This window comes from Anolis sagrei, chromosome 6, assembly GCF_037176765.1.
Source record: "Anolis sagrei isolate rAnoSag1 chromosome 6, rAnoSag1.mat, whole genome shotgun sequence".
Lineage (NCBI taxonomy): Eukaryota > Metazoa > Chordata > Lepidosauria > Squamata > Dactyloidae > Anolis > Anolis sagrei.
In genome coordinates, this window is record NC_090026.1 from 27,744,587 (window position 1) to 27,765,354 (window position 20,768).

At 40.9% G+C, this 20,768-nt stretch overlaps 1 protein-coding gene across 5 annotated transcripts in view; it reads left to right on the plus strand.

Moving 5' to 3' along the window:
- Positions 1-20,768, plus strand: part of SHANK1 (SH3 and multiple ankyrin repeat domains 1) — a 157,904-nt gene that overhangs the window by 83,256 nt on the left and 53,880 nt on the right. For all 5 annotated transcript variants that reach the window (XR_009631735.2, XR_010910150.1, XM_060780704.2 and 2 more), the window contains exons 12-14: positions 556-722; positions 6,589-6,702; positions 13,318-13,393. Coding sequence is in view for 3 of the 5 variants with exons in the window: in XM_060780704.2 (XP_060636687.2) it covers positions 556-722; positions 6,589-6,702; positions 13,318-13,393 (357 nt within the window). In the remaining 2 variants the exon portion in view is untranslated. The remainder of the gene's footprint in view (positions 1-555; positions 723-6,588; positions 6,703-13,317; positions 13,394-20,768) is intronic.

The window sequence follows — 20,768 nt, forward strand, 5'->3', positions numbered from 1 at the left end:
ACATTAAATGCCAAAATAGAGTTCTGAAAGCCAGCATTTTTGTGAAAGGGAGGCCATTATGGCAAAAATAAATTATAGAATCTTAAATTGGAAGGGATCACAGCAGCCATCTTGTATAATCCTCTTTCATGCAGGAATATACAATTGAAGCATTCTGGAAAAATGCCCACCCAGTCTCTGTTTAAAGACCTCCACAGTTTGAGAGTATAGACATCTACTCTTGGATATTTAAGAATTTCTAGTTAAATGTGGATGTGATGCTGGAGACCCGGAACTCCCATCCTTGATTTTAATTAGTTATAGAAGAGCAAAAGCACAGGATAATTTTTGAACCTGGGGGTGGAATCACAAGGAAGAAATCATGTGAATTTGAGATAACATTATCTGACAGTGGGTCATTATATAACCAAAGCAGCACTAACCACACACAAGAGGGAAGTGTCAGCAAGAACCCTAAGGCTTGCAGAAGTACAAAACATGTTTGCATTCATGTTTGGGACTCATGCATTATACTTGGCTACGTCTTGGCCTCTCTTTCACTATTTCCCTTGGCAGTTCCAGTGGATATCAGAAGGAGTCTGCTGGAGGGAGCACGCTGAGCAGCCGGGGCGTGAAGCGGAAACTCTATTCAGCTGTGCCTGGCCGCACATTCATGGCTGTGAAACCCTACCAGTCCCAGGCCGAGGGTGAGCTCTCCATCAGCAAGGGCGAGAAGATCAAGGGTACGTTGGTCTCTGTGCACACCCTTGGATTGCCCAGGGGTTCTCCCTGAGTCCACGGTGCCTGGATTCTTTGGGAGAGATCACTGGACTTTGTACAAGGGTTCTCAAACTCTGTTGTAGGCAGCCTTTCCAGTTGAAGAAGCAAAAAAAAAATGTGCATCCCACAAAGGACATTTTTTTAAAATCCTATAAGCTTCCCCTCTCCTGTTCTGATGCCAGGGAGAGAATGGAAATGATGGGAAATAGAAGGCAACACTAATGTGACTCATTTGCTTTGGATATTCCTAGATGATGTGTCATAGGACTCACAGCAGGCATATACACAATTCACACAACGCAAGCCAGGAAACCCAAACATCACACTGAATGGTACTTGGGAAAAAGGAGCAATCAAGATTTATACTGACTGCAAAGAGCAGGGTATATCTATTTATGGGGAGGCTGATCCCTACGTCACACTTTGAGAACCTTTTGTTTGGCTGGTATACGTAGAGTTGAGTGTCTTGGTAACTGAGAGGCTTGTTTTGTGTTGCCATGTGTTGTCTTTAGTTGGTGTCTAGTATGTCTTGGTGTGTATCTCTCAGGCACATGTGAGTGGTTTGTGGTCTTTATTTGTGTTTGTTTGTGTCCAGAGAAGAGTTTCCAAATCAGAAGTTTGTTAAAGAATTGTATATTTGAATTGTGAAATGAAGTTATCTCTTACACCCAGAGCTTGAAATGAACCACATATAAATAATTAGTTACTTATCGTTAATTCATGTTTCCCATTTAAAATGTATCTCTATATTCCATTGCAAGTATATATTAATGAGGGGCAACCTGACTTCTTTTGCAGTGTTAATGTAAATTTTTAGTTGTTTTTATAGTCATGTCAATTTGTCCGCGGTAAATGAGGAGCATCAAGTGCTGGTTTAGGCTATGCCTGGTACCATTGTCTAGGACTCTATGGTGAGAGTGGAGAGAACAGCAAGCACATGAGAGGAGCATGGGTTCTGTAACATGGGCCAGCAGCTTGTAATATTCTACTGATTATGTTGAGGGGTGAAGTGTGCCGTAATATATTTATTTTTGGTAAGGGATTTATTTATTGCATCTTGGCCTAGCACTTATTAGTTACAATGAGCTACTTTTGTAACTTACAACTGTAAGTAATTGCTTTTAAAAATCACCTCCAGTCCTCTAGTTATGCAGAATCATGGGAAGCTGCCTGACTTTAGCTTAGGATATTTGTCCATTCAGGGTGCTTCTAGACAGCACCAAATCACTCGTTTTAATTAGGAGCAAAACAAAAACAAAAACCCAGGACTTCAGAAGAGGTCCACATACAGACCTGTTGGTCCCAGGATTTCTGCCTCCATCGTCCACACTTGCTGCTTCATTGCAGAATTTAGAGGCTTCCAAGATGCCCGCCTGAGGACTTCTGCCAGAAATTTTGGCATTTTTTTTAAAAAAAACTTAAGATGCGAATGTGCAAAGATGCAAATCACTGTATAAGTTCCATTCCTGTTATATAAACTGCAGGGCCATCTGTGCAGACAGGGTGTTGTTCCTGGGTTATACATGTCTGCTCCTGATTCCTCTTATTGTACAACATTGACTAGGGGGTCACAACTTTGGCCTGGCCAGAGAAATGTGCCCTCCACACGCTTCATAAAGTTTCTGACACAAACAAAGTTTTTGCATTCTACACAACTGTTACCTTTTTTATAAGAACCGACCAATCAGGAACAAACACCTAAAACCCAGGAATAAACCTAGATAAATAATTCCATGATTTCCAAGTGCAGAGACATACATACATTCAAAGATGCAGATTTTTGGTTCAGAACTGGGATATTCCTGCACCTGAAAATTGCACATTTTTGCCGTTTGTAGCTATTGCTTCTGTGTTTACAGGGAATGGCATCTGGCCACCCTACTGTTTGCTGCGGAAGCTCCTGGGATAAAGATCATTTTTGGATGGGCCCTCAGTCTAGTCTGATTTTGAGTAGTTCTCCAGAGCCTCTGTCAAAGGTTTTTTGCTCCACCTAATCCTTCAAATGAAGATGCCAAGAATTGATGTTCAGCCCATCTACATGCAAATCAAGAATTCCTATCACTGATGTTTCCTCTTTTAAAGGAATAGATATAGAAATAAGAGGACATCTATGCTGCCCCATTGAACCTATGCTATTCTAGGACAGTGATTCTTCAGTTATGTTATATCAGAAGCCACAGTTGTAGTTTGTTTCTTCTGTGAGGACATCCTTTTAATGATCATAGCTCTGGAAGAGGCTTTAAAGGCTTCTGTGTTTTAAAAAAGTTATTTCTGTATTCCTGGGCAGGGCAGATTTTCTGATGATTGGAATCAAGCCAGTGTTGAACACAGCCAGAGTCAAAAGTATAGTGCGCTCCCTTTTTCCTGTTCTCTCTCTCTCTCTCTCTCTCTCTCTTTGCCCTCATAAATTGATTTTCTCTCTCCCTCTCCCCCTTCCGCCTAGTGGGTTATCAGGGGAGGAACAGATCACTCTTGCTAGAGGCTGAAACCAAATTTTCAGAGAGTTTTTGAAATTAGGCTGAGGCCTGCACATTTTCTATCTCTGCTCAGTCTAAAATAACTGAAGTATGTAGAGAATAGCCAGTGAAACCTATATAAGGAGACATATGCCGGTATCATTAACAATTTTATTACAGACACAAGAATTTCTTTACAATCAGGCCACTTAGAGGAGCACAGTCATCTGATCTAGTATAACAGGGTGACATCTACTAAACAGTAACATAGAGAATGTAATGGCAAAGAATTCAGAAATAGCAGTTCAATTGTCCAAGTAATGTTATGTTTCTTAAGTTTGTCGCTCACTTTTCTTCCAAACTGTGCTCTATCACAATTATTCTAATTTAGTAATTAAAACAATCAAGTACAAACTTAAGAAAATGTAAGAAAAATACGAACATAATTTAAATTATAATTTAGGGACAAAAAGCCTCTCTAAACAATAGTGATTGAGATCCTGCCTCAAACATAACGTTGTAGGTATGTTTAACCCCCCATACAACTCCTGAAACCCACATTAAAAGCTAGTCAGCTATCAAGAGTGATGAAAGTCTGTTCTGGTGACAAGCAGGGCACTGCAAGAGGATGTGACCAGTCCCTTCTGCTGGTGAATGATGCTGCAATGCAATCAAGAATTGCAATAGGTTCCAATAAGGTCTTTGCTTCTGTTTCTTGTAATTAACCCAGAAGATGGCTGGTCGCATCTTGCAATGCCCTTCTCACTAGCAGAACAACTCTGGATGGCTGACAGGCTTTTGAGGTTGATTTCAGGGTCACTTGTAGTCAAGGCCGTAGTGTCACAAATGAGAATATAAAGCAATTAAGTTGTTAACTGACTGACAAAATGTTAGCCAATGTGTTTGCCTGCCAGCAGAAGAACATTAGAGATGGACCTAGTTGAGTGTCTTTTGGCAAAGAGTACTAGAACCTAAAAGCAGCCTTCTATTCAGGTTCCACCAAATGTGTTCAGATGTTGAAAGAAGAACTTTCTTCGTGGTCTTCAAGCCCCCATCTCTATGGCTAATGGTCAGGATTTCTAAGAGCTGGTCCAAAATATCTGGAGGACCAACATCTGGGAAACACTGTTTTAGATCATACCCAGCTCAATAGAAGGATGTTTTTTGGGCCTGTTTTGAGACATTTAAGCAAGGTTGCTTTGAAGGTCAGTGTATTGAATACTTGAAGGTACCAAATTAGCAGCCAGAGGTTGGTTGATGTGATTTTCAAAAATTCTTCCCCCAAATTTGACATTTATTAGCAGTCTCTGAATGTTAGGAGATCTCAAGAAAATATGAAGGACATAAATTACCAAGTGTGGGGAGAGATTGAGAGAGACAACCATCCTAGTTTTTGTATGGTAAAGTCTTTAATTTCATTGATATTCTGAACAAGCATGTAATAGTAGGATGAGATGGGGTTGTTTTTTAGTAGAGTGTAGCCAGGTGGAAATAAGAGGTCAGAGCCCCACTATCTTTGAACAGTTGTTCAAGCAGATGTGGCTTGGCAGATCTTCAGCATACTGTTCTCCATGCCCAACACCAATTTATTTTTATTGAACTTGTGGGATATAAAGAATGCTGGCTGGTGACTCTCATGTTGATGGAACATTGAATCTTTTCCTGAGTTTAGCACAACCCTAAAAGGAGTTACCTAAGGCCCTGAACCCTATTCATTAAAACAGAGACTACCTTTAAAGTTTGAACCAAAAGCTAAGAGCAGTGGGGAGAAAGACCACAGCAGTGGTAGTAGTGATGCTTATCTTGTAAATCCCAGAAAGTACTTCAGGGCATGTTGGTTCATTACAAGAGAGACCCAAGAGCCAGCAGTGATGGGTTTTTGGCAGGTGACCAAGGAGAACGTCTGTTGACCTCGGAGTTCATGGTTTCATTTCATTTAATTATGAACACAATTCCAGCAACCATGATAAAAAGGGCTTCTCAGATGGACCCCAGTTAAGAATCACTCTTCTAGGATAGATGTTTACATTTCCTTCCCAGGATGAATCTACATTGTAGAATTAATGCAGTTTGATGCCATATTAATCACCATAGCTCAGTGCTGTTGAATTCTGGGAGGATGTAGTTTTACAAGGTCTTCTCTTCCAAGAGTGCAAACTACAACTCCCAGGCTTTTGTAGCATTGAGGTATGACAGTTAAAGTCAAACTGTGTCAAACCACATCAATTCTACAGTATAGATACACCCACAGCATCTCAAAGGCAATATAAGTATTGCTCCTGCACATACCATTAAAATTATTGCCTCCCAAATATTTATGTGGTTCTCCAACTCAGTGCATTAAGCCAGAAAATAGAAAGAGAGAAAGGGAAAACATTGCTGTATTATCTGAAAGAACTTGATCAGATTTCTTCGACCTGGTGCTCCAGAAATATTACATTATACCTCTCATTATCATCGAATCATAGAATCAAAGAGTTGGAAGAGACCTCATGGGCCATCCAGTCCAACCCCCTGCCAAGAAGCAGGAATATTGCATTCAAATCACCCCTGACAAATGGCCATCCAGCCTCTGTTTAAAAGCTTCCAAAGAAGGAGCCTCCACCACACTCCGGGGCAGAGAGTTCCACTGCTGAACGGCTCTCACAGTCAGGAAGTTCTTCCTAATGTTCAGATGGAATCTCCTCTCTTGTAGTTTGAAGCCATTGTTCCGCGTCCTAGTCTCCAAGGAAGCAGAAAACAAGCTTGCTCCCTCCTCCCTGTGGCTTCCTCTCACATATTTATACATGGCTATCATATCCCCTCTCAGCCTTCTCTTCTTCAGGCTAAACATGCCCAGTTCCCTAAGCCGCTCCTCATAGGGCTTGTTCTCCAGACCCTTGATCATTTTAGTCGCCCTCTATGGTTGTACTGCCTGGGGATAATGGAATTTGTAGTCTAGTACTTCTTGGAGAGCATTGCTTTTAGAGAAGTCTACTTCAGAACATTTTTTATCTGCTTTTAAGAAAATGGAAAGAGAGAAGCAAACAATGAGAATTAAAGTCCACACTGTGTGGCCCAACAGCTAAAGTGTGTTTGTTCATTAACTGGCATGGTCATGTTGGCAGAATTCCCAAACACAAGGAATATTTAAGATGTGCTCAGGAGACAATTTACTAGTGCTTGCCTTCAAAACCTCCAGGAAAAAAAACAGTTGCACATTCATCTCAGCTCTTTATCTAGAAGTGAGGCCATAGGATGGTGGATATCCCTCAGTTGTGGTGGAGATTCAGTCTTGGTTTTCTCACACCTTGCTGACTCTGGGTAAGGTGAACGGTTCTCCCACTTTTGTCCATAGATGTTTACACCAGTAACAATACTTTCTTCTTTTCAGTGCTGAGTGTTGGAGAAGGCGGCTTTTGGGAAGGACAGGTCAAAGGTCGTGTGGGCTGGTTCCCCTCAGAATGTGTCGAAGAAGTGCCCAACAAGTCACAGGAAGGGAAGCAAGGTAAGTGTTTCCAATATACACACAGATACATGAATAGCAAGCATATTAGCCACACTCTGGGTAGTAAGCTATGTAGCCAAAATAAAACCATCTGCTCACTAATCACTTCATCACATTAGAGAGAAAAATCCACTTAAAATCCTGTTTCTGCCTCCTGAAGAATTTTGGGGTTTGTAGTTTAGTGAGGCTGTTAAAAGCTCCTCCCTAAACTACAAACCCCAGAATTCTGCAGAAGGCAGAAACCGGATTTTAAGTGGATTTTTCTCTCTAATGTGACGAGGCTGTAAGAGGCATTAGAAGAGTTGTTTGCTAACACCTATTTGCAGAAATACTTCTCTCAGATAGTGTGTAGAAGAATCCAAAGGAGACTAGTGAGGACAGAGCATGCTCAGAGATCATTGAATGCTGATTATCTGGGCCGGAAGAATGGAAAATAGTGAGAACTGGCAACATGCTAGAGAATTCTGGAAGAGAGAGCAAATGTGTAGCGGTTTGAATGTTGAACTTAGACATCGTTCAAATCCCTGTTCAGCCATGAAAGCTCACTCAGACACTTAGCCTTACAGGAAGGCAGCTACAAATCTCCTCTGAAAAAATCTTGCCTAGAAAACCCTATGAGAGTGTCTCTATAAGTTAGAGTCAATTTGAAGGAACATAACAACAAATAACAACTAATCCCGGAAGAGGGCATGGCTGCTTGCAACCCTGAAATAGTGCTGAGCTGAAAGTAGCTTCCCATCTTCACAGTTTCATTTTCTTCATGTGACCATGAAAGGTTGGGATGGATAAATTCTTTTTACTACATCAGTGATGGATGAATAACATTCAACATCCAACAGCAAAGACATCCTCCATATGCTTTTAAAAAGTTTTTTAAAAAGGAAATGCTCTGTTATGTCAGAAAACTGAGTATTTTTCTTGCTCATCCCGTGGCTCTTCATAGGTGTTTAAAGGTCAAGGTTTTCCCCTGACAGTAAGTCCAGTCGTGTCCAACTCGGGGTTGGTGCTCATCAGTGTTGTCCATAGACACATCCAAGGTCATGTGGCCAGCATGACTTCATGGAGCGCTGTTACCTTCCCGCTGGAGCGGTACCTATTGATCTACTCACATTTGCATGTTTTCGAACTGTTAGGTTGGCAGTTACTACACAATATTACATAGTGTCTGTTTGGGACACTGTTGGGGACAAAATGGCCAACCCCACTCAAGTAGATAAGGTGCTCCCTACCTGTGAGAAGAAGTCATCATGAAATTCATCCTTGAACAGAGATAGTGTGTCAGATAAATGCTCTTGAATGCTATTGTTTCTTGCCACTGCTTCCCCAACCCTCCCCCCCCCCCAAATTAATAAGAAAGATAATGAGTGAAGCAGGGAGGCTTTCCTATCAGACATGAAATTTAAACATGCCCTCTTCTTCTTCTTCTTCTTCTTCTTCTTCTTCTTCTTCTTCTTCTTCTTCTTCTTCTTCTTCTTCACAGACTTTAAGGATGACTCCATCCTATAAATATTGTAATGTTTTTCTACTACTTTTTCATTCCCTTCCCCAATCTACGTTTACGCCAACATGAATATGCTGAAAACATTCTTAAGGCCCTTCTACACAGCCATATAACCCAGAATATCAAGGCAGAAAAATGCCACAATGTCTGCTTTGAACTGGGTTATCTGAGTCCACAGTGCCATATATCCCAGTTCAAAGCAGAAATGTGGGATTTTATTCAGTTGTGTGGAAGGGGCCTTTGTGGAACCTTTGGTGTAATGTTATCCTTGAACCATAACACACCATTTCTACTGTCTGTTGCAGATCTCATTTCTTTTCTGATTTTCTAGTGCTGATTTCCTCACAAGTCTGTCTTATTTCTTCTGTCATTCAGTTTTACCATTCTTCCCTCCGACACCACTTTTCCGCTTGAACATTAATTAATAATCAGTGTGTGCAGCTACATATTTTTCCAGTGGCTAAAACACAGACCTCCTTTGGATGTTTCATTTCCATGTGAGTGTATATGAAAAACATATGTACCAAAAATGAATGGAGAAACAACCAGAATATAGTATGAAGCTATGCTTCGTTTAATTCCCTGATCTCATTAGAGATTTTCTTTTCAAAATCTGAGAGCTTCTCCTTCTCCTTTTTTTGTAGCATGACATCCAAGGCTTGCTGGGGTACTCTCCTACTGGGAATTGCCACTTCTGTATTCATGTAGCTCCTATTTTCCTTCTGCTGAAGATTATCATAGTGTTTGGAATAGTTCTTTTTGTCTTTTCCAACTATATGATTCTAGGATTTTATCATTGACTGCATTCTGTCATAATATCATCATGTTTGTCATGAAATGTATTTTTACACAAACAAATGTCACTAAAAAGAGTTGCACTGTTTTAAACTAGGAGTATTTCTTTCAATTGCTGGATGCGTTCCACTTACAGGATGTAGTCTTTCTCGCTGCTGTATTGAATTTCCCTTTCAATCACATGCATCCTTCTACATTTCACAAGAAAAACCAGGAACAACGAGTACATTTGTAATACTTCTAATAACTATTTCAGTTAAAGCAATTGTATTTCCCATAGTAACCTATGGATGAAAGAGCTGGACCATAAGGAAGGCTGAGCGAAGGAAGATAGACACTTTTGAACTGTGGTGTTGGAGGAAAATTCTGAGAGTGCCTTGGACCGCAAGAAGATCCAACCAGTCTATACTTCAGGAAATAATGTGCAATTGCTCACTGACTGGAAGGGTATTAGAGGCAAAGATGAAGTGCTTTGGCCACATCATGAGAAGACAGGAAAGCTTGGAGAAGATAATGATGCTGGGGAAAATGGAAGGAAAAAGGAAGAGGGGCCAACCAAGGGCAAGATGGGTGGATGGTATTGTTGAAGTGACTGGCTTGGCCTTGAAGGAGTTAGAGGTGGAGACGGCCGAAAGGAAGCTCCTGGTGTTGGCTAGTCCATAAGGTCATGAAGAGTCGGAAGCAACTGAACAAATAAACATCAATACTTCTATACTGATTTGAATCACATAAATCCACCAAAAATTTATATCAGTGGAGCTTTTCTCCATATTTATGACCTCTGCACTAACTTACCTTGGGATGCTTCAATATGGGGTTTTAATTGGACTGTTCACAGAATTTTACAAAATAGTAATCAAATTTTACAAGAGGAGATCCTTCCTTTCGATATTTTCCCACTGCTTCGTCAGTCCTTTAAAAAAATCCATGCATGCCTGAGCACACATACATTCAGGAGGGAAAGGCAGGAATAGCTGTGCAGTGTTTTTAGATTGGTAGCACTAGGAGTCCTTGATATAAAGCCCCCCGGGTGCTGATTTCTAAAGCAGGTTATATTTGTAAGCGGCTTAGCAAATTGGCCTAACTGTTTTCCTTTTTGTTAAATGTAAAGCATTGAATAGACTGTTCTAATGTTATATTGGCTGTCTTCATGAGCAATATAGAATAATTACAGTTCAAAATGCACTCATAAACAAGAAGGCCTTGAAGGGAGGCAGTCTACACATTACCCTTTTGTGTTTAAGCAGCAGCCAAGAGATTCTTGACCTTGGGGGATTTCAGATGAAGCTTTTATCCCTCAGTCATCTTGCCGGAAACACAAAACCCTTCTAGGGAGTCCAGAGCATGATATTTTCCACCTGTAACCCCCCTAAACTTTTTCTTACCTTCTGCGTCGTTTCTTTTAAAACATACTGCTAGAAAAGAGAAACAGAATGACTCCTCAGGGACTTTTGATCTGTAACACTAAGCATCCTCAATCTGAAAGCCCCATCCTAGATCAGGGGTTGTGATTGAAAAGCAAAAAGGGTGCTATACTGAATTTGGCCTACAGTATGTTTTTACACTTGACAATTCAAAAGGAGTCTCACCAGCTGCAAAGTGTGAAACGGCAGCCTGTGCACTTAACAGTGCCAATGCTCAGGGCTGATAGAAAACAGCTCTCCTACGGAAAGTGTGCAGAGTGACAGACAGGACTGAATCATCATTGTCATCATCATCATCATCATCATCATTATTATTATTATTATAGTGTATTGTCAAAAGACTTTCATGGCCGGAATCACTGGGGCACTGTGAGTTTTTTGGGCTGTATGACCATGTTCCAGAAGCATTATCTCCTGACATTTTGCCCACATCTATGGCATGCAAACTCACAGCAATCCATTATTATTATTATTATTATTATTATTATTATTATTATTTATATTATTATTATAAACACAACAAGATGAGTCCACATCGACAATCCATACTTTATTGTTTAACACAATTGTGAGGTCAGGAGTATTGTTCTCCAAAACTCTGTCTGTCTGAATTCAGAAGTCCCAGAATAGTTTGATGTGTTCATTTTCTGTAACCTTTTCAGGCTTGTGATCCCACCAGTTCTTTGTTGCAGGCAGATAGTATTTGTGGCACAAGTTCCAATGAATTATCTGAGCAACGGTGTTATGCCTCTGCTTGTAGTCTGTCTGCGCGATCTTGCAGCAGCTGAGTATGTGATCTACTGTTTCATCTGCTTCCTTGCAGAGTCTACATTAGGGATCTGTCACTAACTTTTCAATTCTGGCTTTGATGGCATTTTTTCTAATGGCTTGTTCTTGGGCTGCCAGAATCAGGCCCTCCGTCTCCTTTTTCAAAGTTCCATTTGTGAGCCACAGCCATGTTTTTTCTTTGTCGATTTGTCTCTCAATTTTTCCCAGGAACTGTCCATGGAGAGCCTTCTTACTCCATTATTATTATTATTATTATTATTATTATTATTATTAAAACTGCAGTTCTATGAGGTTCGTTGAGTTGTGTCATGGTTTGGTTACATGAAGATCACCAGAACATCCCAGGTTCCTTCTATCCTGGAACTATTGCAAGTTGTTGTTGGATGCATAAAGGGTCAGACTTGAACAGGATAAGGGCGCATTATGTCTCAATTTGTTGTCGAAGGCTTTCATCACCAGAATCACTGGGTTGCTGTGAGTTTTCCGGGCTGTATGGCCATGTTCCAGAAGCATTTTCTCCTTGCATTTCACTCACAACTATTATTGTTGTTGTTGTTGTTGTTGTTATTGTTATTATTATTATTGCTGCTTTCATCAACATCATTGCATTTTCACCATCACCATCACCATTATGTAAATCAGCCCATAAAATCTACAAGCCTGAATTGGCAAAGTAGGGCTGATTGCATCTCCTCTTTCTCATCCGGTGTGCTGTATTTATATCATAATTTCATAGCAACAGAATCCGGGAAGGGTACTTTTTTTGAGCTATAATTCCATCAGGGTTACCCATCAACAGTTTGAGAATAGAATGATAAGTAATACAGTTGCATACATTTTTCCCTTTTTTGTAACAAAGCTGTAGCAATGTCACAGTTCAAAGTAATATGGTGTGGTTTGCAAGATTTACTTTTAGAGATAATTTTTTAGAATCATTTTGAGATGAATTTTTCAAGTTTATCTCATACTCTTATAAATCCTAAATCTTTTCCATGTCAAAAAAGGTAACTGAATGTAATAGAAACAAACAGGAGAATGTTATTTTTTTCAATCTCATGTGGAGTAACATCATCAAATTGGCTTACTTTAGGTTTTCCAGGCTGTATAGCCTTGTTCCAGAAGTATTCTCTCCTGACACTCCACCCACATCTAAGGCAGGCAGGCTAACACCTCCTAACAAAGGATTCCCTCAGGCAGGAAGCAGCCAGACTTTGAAGCTGCAAGACTATTCAATGTTAATCAAGGTGCCCAATTGCAACATTCACACTTGCCTCGAACAGACAAGAGTTCTTTCTCTCACCCTGGACATTCCACAGATATAGAAACCCCACTTGCCTAGTTTCCAACAGATCTCACAACTTCTGAGGATGTCTGCCATAGATATGGGTGAAACATCAGGAGAGAATGCTTCTGGAACATGGCCATACAGCATGGAAAACTCACAGCAACCCAGTGATTCACAGCTTAAGTGGCTGAGGTGGAAAAGGAAGGGGCCTGAGACTGTAAGGAATTGTGCGAGTTGAAGTCTAAAACACCTGGAGGGCCCAAATTTGCCCATGATTGTTTTAGCATATATGTATGCAGTAATAGAAATATAAGGGAGGCAAAAAATAAAAATGGGGACAAAATAGGATCAAAGCAATGCTTTACTATAAGATAGTGTAGGATATATTGTCAAAGGCTTTCATGGCCGGAATCACTGGGTTGTAGGTTTTTCGGGCTATACGGCCATGTTCTAGAGGCATTCTCTCCTGATGTTTCGCCTGCATCTACGGCAAGCATCCTCAGAGGTAGTGAGGATAGTTTGTATAGGATAGTTTGAACATAAAACAGTTGGCTTTCTTTTTCTTCTGTCTTCTGTCTGCCTCTTTCTTCCTTTTCATGAGGACCTCTTCCTTTTCTGGAACAGGCATGCCTCTCAAACACCAAGCCTTCTGCTGCCACTCAGTGGTTGCTGGAGGAAGTGGTAATAAGAATAACTACTAACATTCAGTTGCTGCAGTAATAAGAACTGGACTTATTACCACAGCAATTAAAACAGATATGCTTGTATGTACCAAATCCTCCTGTCCCTAATCCACACCCCGTTTCCTTTTTGCTTTGCAGAGAGCCGTAGTGACAAAGCTAAGCGACTCTTCAGGCACTATACAGTGGGCTCCTATGACAGTTTCGATGCCCCTAGGTAAGTGAACAATTCCCAACAATTAATCTGTCTGCGATCTTGTGTGAGAGATAAGCCCCATGTGAGAATGAGGCCATGAAAAGAGGCTTGAGTGTATGAAGGTCCTTTTCCTTTGTTGTATTGATCAGGGTTATCAATGAATACCAATGTGTTCTGGCTAGACTGAATGGCATGGCTTCTAGTCTTTGAAAGTTTTTTATTGTATTGAGTTGAGAATATAGTGCAAGTCACCTCTGGTGTGAGAGAATTGGCAGTCTGCAAGGACATTGCCCACGGGATGCCTGTGGGAGACTTCTCTTGTGTCCCTGCATGGGAAGCTGGGGCTGACAGATGGGAGCTCACTCTGTCTCATGGATTTGAACTGCCAACCATCAAGTCTTCGGGTCAGCAGTTCAGCCGGCACAAGGGTCTAACCTATTGCTCCACCATGGCTCCATTTGTGCAAGTGATATCTCTTGGAGCAAAGAAATGTGTTAATTTATAATTCAAGCAAAACTGTTGTAGGAGCCATCTCTTTTGCTATTTAGAATGCTCTTAGCATGAGTACCAATTAATAAACTACAAGTAATTATTAATTTTCTAAGTTTGATTATTGGAGACATACCATAAGTCTGTGAAATTGCATGTTCATGTTATAGAAACAAAGGATAACACAGAGATCGAAACACCTCAGTACATTTGTGAAGGATGTCATGTGATTTTTCTACTTTGATGGCATAGCAAAATTTTATTCTATTTGTTCTTTGCTTTGTTTTGCTGTTCTTTAATATTTTCTTTGTGGCCTCAGAAGTACGCATAGCTTAAGAGAGAATGTTAGGGTGGAGTTAATTCACCTCCATAAATGACCTTTTAGGATAGTAGTTCTCAACCTGTGGGTCCCCAGGTGTTTTGGCCTACAACACCCAAAAATTCCAGCTAGTTTCTGAGAGTTGAAGACCAAAACATCTGGGGACCCACAGGTTGAGAACCACTGTATTAGGAAGGTATGGTGAGGCTATAGTCCATCCTACTCTTACATGAAAGGTAGCACTTAATTCCTAGTAAACTTGCACCGCAGGGAGAGAAAGATGCATTGTTTTGAAGAATCCAACCATATGTTTCAAATATGGGTTATAGAATCTAACCTTTGTTGTGAATGTATCTTGTCTTTCTTGTATCCTGTTATAGCAGGCATGGGCAAACTTCAGCCCTTCAGGTGTTTTGGGCTTCAGCCCCCATAATTCCTACAACCTACTGTTAGGAATTATGGGAGTTGAAGTCCAGAATACCTGGAGGGCTGAAGTTTTCTCATGTCTGCATTATAGGATGTAGCTGGGCGAGTAATCTAGTGAGATCTAATCTACAGACATCCTACTGTGACGCATCCTCATTGTTCTGGCTCTCTGCCTATGCCATACTTGAGCCTGAATTATGAGAGCCTGGGGTAGCAGACAGGCAAGACACAAATGTGTAAAGCAAAGCTGGGTTGAGTGATTCTCTAATTGCTTCTAGTTTGTTTGATTCTGTCAGAGGTCTTGAAGTCATTACAGACCTTTCCAGTCGCAAGTGTGATTTGAGTAGTACCTGCTGATGATGAGGAGGCTTGTATTAAAAATCTGAAGAGTGACCAGTAGAAAGAATACTCTGTCAAGGTCCAAAGTAAAGTGGAGAAAGGCGAATCCATCAATGTGGTGGAAGCTCCTTCTTTGGAAGCTTTTAAACAGAGGCTGGATGGCCGTCTGTCAGGGGTGCTTTGAATGTGATTTTCCTGCTTCTTGGCAGGGGGTTGAACATGAGATCTCTTCCAACTCCATGATTCTATCCCATGAACCATCATTATTAACTATGTGGTCCAGAACTAGTGAGAACTACAGTACAATTACATCAGGAAGGCACGTTTTTTACTCCACGTAGTGGCCATGTCTGTCAGGTGTAGTCAAAAGAAGTGTGTTGTGACAAGTTAAAGGTCGCCTGATTTATTATGATGTAAGGCTTTTTTGATCTAGAATTTGGGTCATTGAATGCGAAGGGATGAAGGGACTGCGATCAAAAGATTTCACACACACTAGGTACCAAGGATTATGGCTTTGTGTTTCTTTTGCCTGTTTTACTAGGAATCATTTTGATTCAAAAATATTGAATTTCCAAAGAAATTGTCAAAGCTCAACATTAAGAAAGGTTTTTTTAAGCCAGAAGGTTTTTTTTTTAAAAAAAAAAAATCATGTCAGAAGTGACTTGAGAAACTGCAAGTTGCTTCTGGTATGAGGGAATTGACCTTCTGCAGAGACATTGCCCAGGGGATGCCCGGATGTGTTTCTTGTAGGAGGCTTCTGTCATGTCCCTGCATGGGAAGCTGGAACTGGCCAACGGGAGCTCACCCCATCTCATGGATTCATAGCGCTGACCTTCAGGTCGGCAGTTCAGCCAGCACAAGAGTTTAATCCATTGCGCCACTGTGGCTCCTGAAGCCAGAGGTAACAACATGACATTTATAAAATTCTCTCTTGAAATTAAAATAGCAGCAACTCTACTCTTTTAGCAGCAACTCTACTCCTTTTCACTGAGGGTCCTTCCACACTGCCCTTTTATCTCAGGATCTGATCCCAGATTGTCTGTTTATCTCAGGTTATCTGGCAGTGTGGACTCATGCGTTCTAGTTTAAAGCAGATCATCTGGGATCAGATCCTGGGATAAAGGGCTGTGTGGAAGGGCCCCGAGTTACCGTGTTACAATTAGAGGGAAAATGTGCCCAAAGTCTAACACACATACATGAATTCCCTTCTTTCTATCATATTTCTATGTCCAAATACTGTATGTAGTCATCCTCATCTTCAGACACATACACTACTTCTGATCCACTCAACCAAATTATCTCATTAATCCTCATATTTTTAAGATACTGCAATATTATTGCCCCATATGGAGTGGGGACCAAAGCTTAGACACGTGTCATATTTATCCTCTTCTCCCCCTTGAGGAGTTCACAGCAAGACACAAAGTTATTTCCCTGTGTCAATGCAAACATTTTTATCTTTTAGGAGCCCTGAAGGAAAGCAGCTGGCACTGCTTCCATTGGAAATTCACGGTTGAATGGAGATTTGAATCAGGAATTTCCTTGGGCTTAATCTGAGACTGCTGATCATGTTGTTCCCAACCTGTTTCCCCTAGATAAATTGGGTGACCATGTTGGCTAGGATGATGAGAACTGTATTTCAGCAAACCTGGGGGAACCAGGGGAAGCTGCTTCAACTGCACTGCAGCGACTGCATAGTGGTTTGCCTAAAAGTCAAACCAAACATGATGGCAGATGATCTTGTGAAACTTTGGGGTAAAGAGGGTCTGAAAGAGTTTTTTGACATATAGTGCAACAAGGTTGATAGTGCGAAGATTCTGTAGTCTTTAGGTTAAGGTTTCCCCCTTGAAATAAAGTCTAGTTGTGTCCAACTCTGGAGGGTGGTGCTCATATCCATTTCTAAGCCAAAGAGCCAGCATTGTCCATAGATGCCTCCAAGGTCATGTGGCCTGCATGACTGCATGGAGAGCCATTACCTTCCCATCGGAGCAATACCTATTGATCTACCCACATTTGCATGTTTCCAAACTGCTAGGCTGGCAGAAGCTGGAGCTGACAGCAGGAGCTCACTCTGCTCAAAGTTCAACAGCTCAGCGGTTTAATCCACTGCACCACTGAACTCTCCTTGTAGTCTTTATCTATGTGCTTATTTTGCCTCCTCTCCGTTTTCTGCATAATCGTTGAAGATATCTCTTGTCCATCACATATAGTCATGGCTTAGCTTCTACATTTGCTATGTTATGAGGTGAAAGTATTGTCCTCCAACTTGCTGCCTTCCAGATGTTTTGGACTTCAACCCTATTTGCCCATGTCCAGAACGCCTGGAAGGCTACAAGTTGGGGAAGGCTAAATCAAAGCAGTTTGGCATGGTTCTGTACTTGACAGACTCAAAAATCAGTGACCCAAAAGTTAAACCTCATTAAACATCAGAGGAGGAGCCATGCTTGATCAGATCAAAGACTATCTGGTCCAACTCTTATTGTTTCTGTAGCTATTGGCCTGGGAAAACATTCTGTTTCACCCCAGAACCTGTGAAAAGACCTATCATTCTCTCTGAATTCACAGATGCCTGCTGCTTGTGGGGAGTGTAGCAAAATAATATCTGTATTTCTGTTTCCTACATGTGGAGGAGGCAGTCAATTTTTCAGTTCTCTATTAGACTAATTATGGTAGCACCCACAACTTCCAGATCTAGTTACATTAATCATTTGCACAGCATTCAGAATGCACAAATTGCTTTATTATCTTTACCTTGATTAGTCTGGCAAGCAGCCTGACAAAAGGAGAATTGAAAGTCTTAACTGTCCCAGGACTTCCCAGTGTGCAGAGGTTGGAGTTTAGGCTACCCTAGTTCATATTCAAACAGACGTGTGTTCAAATGTGATCTTGTTCTGCTGTTCTACCACTCAATGTTCCCTTAGAGACCTTGGCAAAGAATCCAGGTTGCAAATGAAGATTAACAAGGAGTTAGTCAGAAATCACTTAGTTAACCTAAATTAGTTCACATTGACAAGGTCAGATGAACTACAACCCAAAGTATTGAAGCAGCTTGCTGACATACTTGCAGAATCACTTGCCATCTTTTATTGAGAAATCTTAGAGAATTGGCAAGGTGCAGAGGACTAAAGACAAGCAAAGGTTTCCTTCCCTTTTAAGTAAAGGTAAAGATTTCCCCTGACGGGTCTAGTTGTGTCTGACTCTGGGGGCTGGTGCTCATCTCCATTTTTAAGCTGAAGAGCCAGCATTATCCGTAGGTACCTCCAAGATCATGTGGCCAGCATGACTGCATGGAGCGCCATTCCCTTCCCCGAGGTACCTATTGATCTACTCATATTTGCATGTTTTCAAACTGCTAGGTTGGCAGAAGCTGGAGCTAACAGCAAGAGTTCACCCCACTCTCCGGATTCGAACCACCAACCTTTCAGTCAGCAAGTTCAGCAGTTTGGCAGTTTAACCCGCTGTACCACCAGGGGGCCCAATCCTTCCCTTTTATGAAAGGCAAAAAAGAAGATTCAGAAACTAAAGGCTTGTCAAGCTGACCCCAATACCAGAAAAAATATTAGAATCTGTTTGCAAGTATCTAGATAGCAGTGTAGTGATTAGTAGGAGCCACCATGGGTTTGTCAAGAACACATCCTACCAAATTAATATTAAATCTACTTTATAGTAGGCCACTAGTTTAGTAGGTAGTAAGAATGCTGTGGGTGTCATTTATCTGAATTTTAGATAAGGTCCTCATGATGTTTTGATTAGTAAACTGATTAAATATGAAATAGGCAGAAACACCATCAGATGGATTGGAAAATTGGGCTCAAAGAGTTCTCATCTGCATTGCCTGTACTTCAAGCTAGACAATGATCTCAAGTGGAGTACTGCAGGGTTCGGTCCTAGGACCGAGCACTCTCTTATACTTTTTATCAGTCATTAAGATGATAATATGGAGATAATCCATACTGAATTTGTGGATGATACAAAACAGGGAGGAGTAGTCAACACATTGTGAGATAGGACCAGAATTCAAAAGGATTTTGATTAACTAGAAAACTGGATAAAGCTGATAAAATGAAATTCAGCAGAGACAAATGCAAATTTCTAAATTTAGTCTATAAACATCAAATACATAGGTATAAGATAGGAGGGATAATTGGCTCAGCAGTATGAGATTGTTATTGATCATAAATGAAATGGAACCCGGCAGTGTAAGGCTGTAGCAAAGAAATCAAATGCTTTATTGGCCTGCATTAATAGTACACAGTTTCCAAGTCAAGAGTAGTAATAGTCCCACTATACTGTTTACTGGTCGGGCCTCATTTGAAGTACATTTGAAATACACTCAGTTCTGGATGTCTAAGAAGGATCTAGAAAGTTAGAGGGAGTTCAGAGAACAATGGAAATGATGATAGGTATGGAGAACAAAATATATGAGGAAAGGCTGACGGAGATGGGCATATTTGGCCTGATGAAGAGAAGACTGAATAGAGGCATCATAACATCATGTAAATACTTCAGGGGCTGCTACAAGGGGGAATGAAAGCTTGTTCTCTGTTACCTAGGTAGATAAAGCTAGGTTTAATGGTCTTAATATCCAGGAGGCTAGATTTTGTTTGAACATAAGAATGGATTTCTTACCCTTGTAAGAGATTTGGCAATGGAACCAATTCCTAGAGGTCTCGTTTCCTGGATCTTTTTAGCTGGAGATTCCACATTAAGCAAGGGACTGGATCTGATATCTAATATGACCACTTCCAATTGATGCTGTAATTCCTCATTCTCAGCTCCTCCTCCATATTCATACCTATACCTGTTAGATCATCTCAAAAATCTTGAGCTGTAATGTGCCATCTATTAAAAAATCCCCCTATGTCCCTCCCTTGTCAGAGTTGAACCAGGATCCTTGGCTTGGGAACAGCCTAATAAATTTTGCTGCCAAATGCCACCCCTCTCATTTCAGTTTTATGTACAGGCATCATCCAATTACCAGTTGAACTTTCTTTCAACACTGGTGACAGGATAGCATTCTCCAGAACACTTGATGGTCATAGGTAGTTATGGGCAATATTAATGAACAGCCCAAGTGTTCGCCACAGCTCTATCCAATTAGTGGGAGAGGGTCAGAAGAACCAGAATGACTATCAGTGCTTCCCTCATCTCTTTTCCTGAAATTGTCTTCTAAGGCTCCTTCCACACTGTCCCTATATCCCAGGATCTGATCCCAGGTTATCTATTTATTCCAGATTATCTGGCATTGGAGACTCATATAATCCAGATCCTGGGATATAGGGCAGTGTAGAAGGACCTAACTCTGCCTAATGGAGAGCTTTAACATTTGAGGGTGGGTTTAGATGTAGGGATTTTAAAAATTGAAGCAAGTCTTGTCCAGATATGGTCTCCACGGGTAACATAATGAGATAGTGGGTGTGTTTATATCACTTCAAATCACTGTTCTGTCTAGGACAGCTTTATCTCCAATGCAATTGATTAGTGGTAAATTTGAAGTGTAGGCACTCTGTGTGAAAGGCCTATGGACACCACTCCAATACGGGTTCAACAATATAAACAGCTGCAGATATTGCTGTCAACAAAGCAAACATTGAAGCGTTCAAGTCCACCAGAAGAAGATTTTTTAAATAAAAGAGACTAAAATCTCCATTCAAGTCAAAGCCATTACATAATTTTCAGGATACGATAGGGGATGGCTTTTGGCAGTGCCTTGTTGCTGGGAAGATCTATTTCCCTCCCAGTGGTTTTAAGGATTTCAGAAGGAAGAAGAGAGTCAGAGGTGATGGCAGATGATGTCATTGTTTGCCCTCATCATAGGCTCCT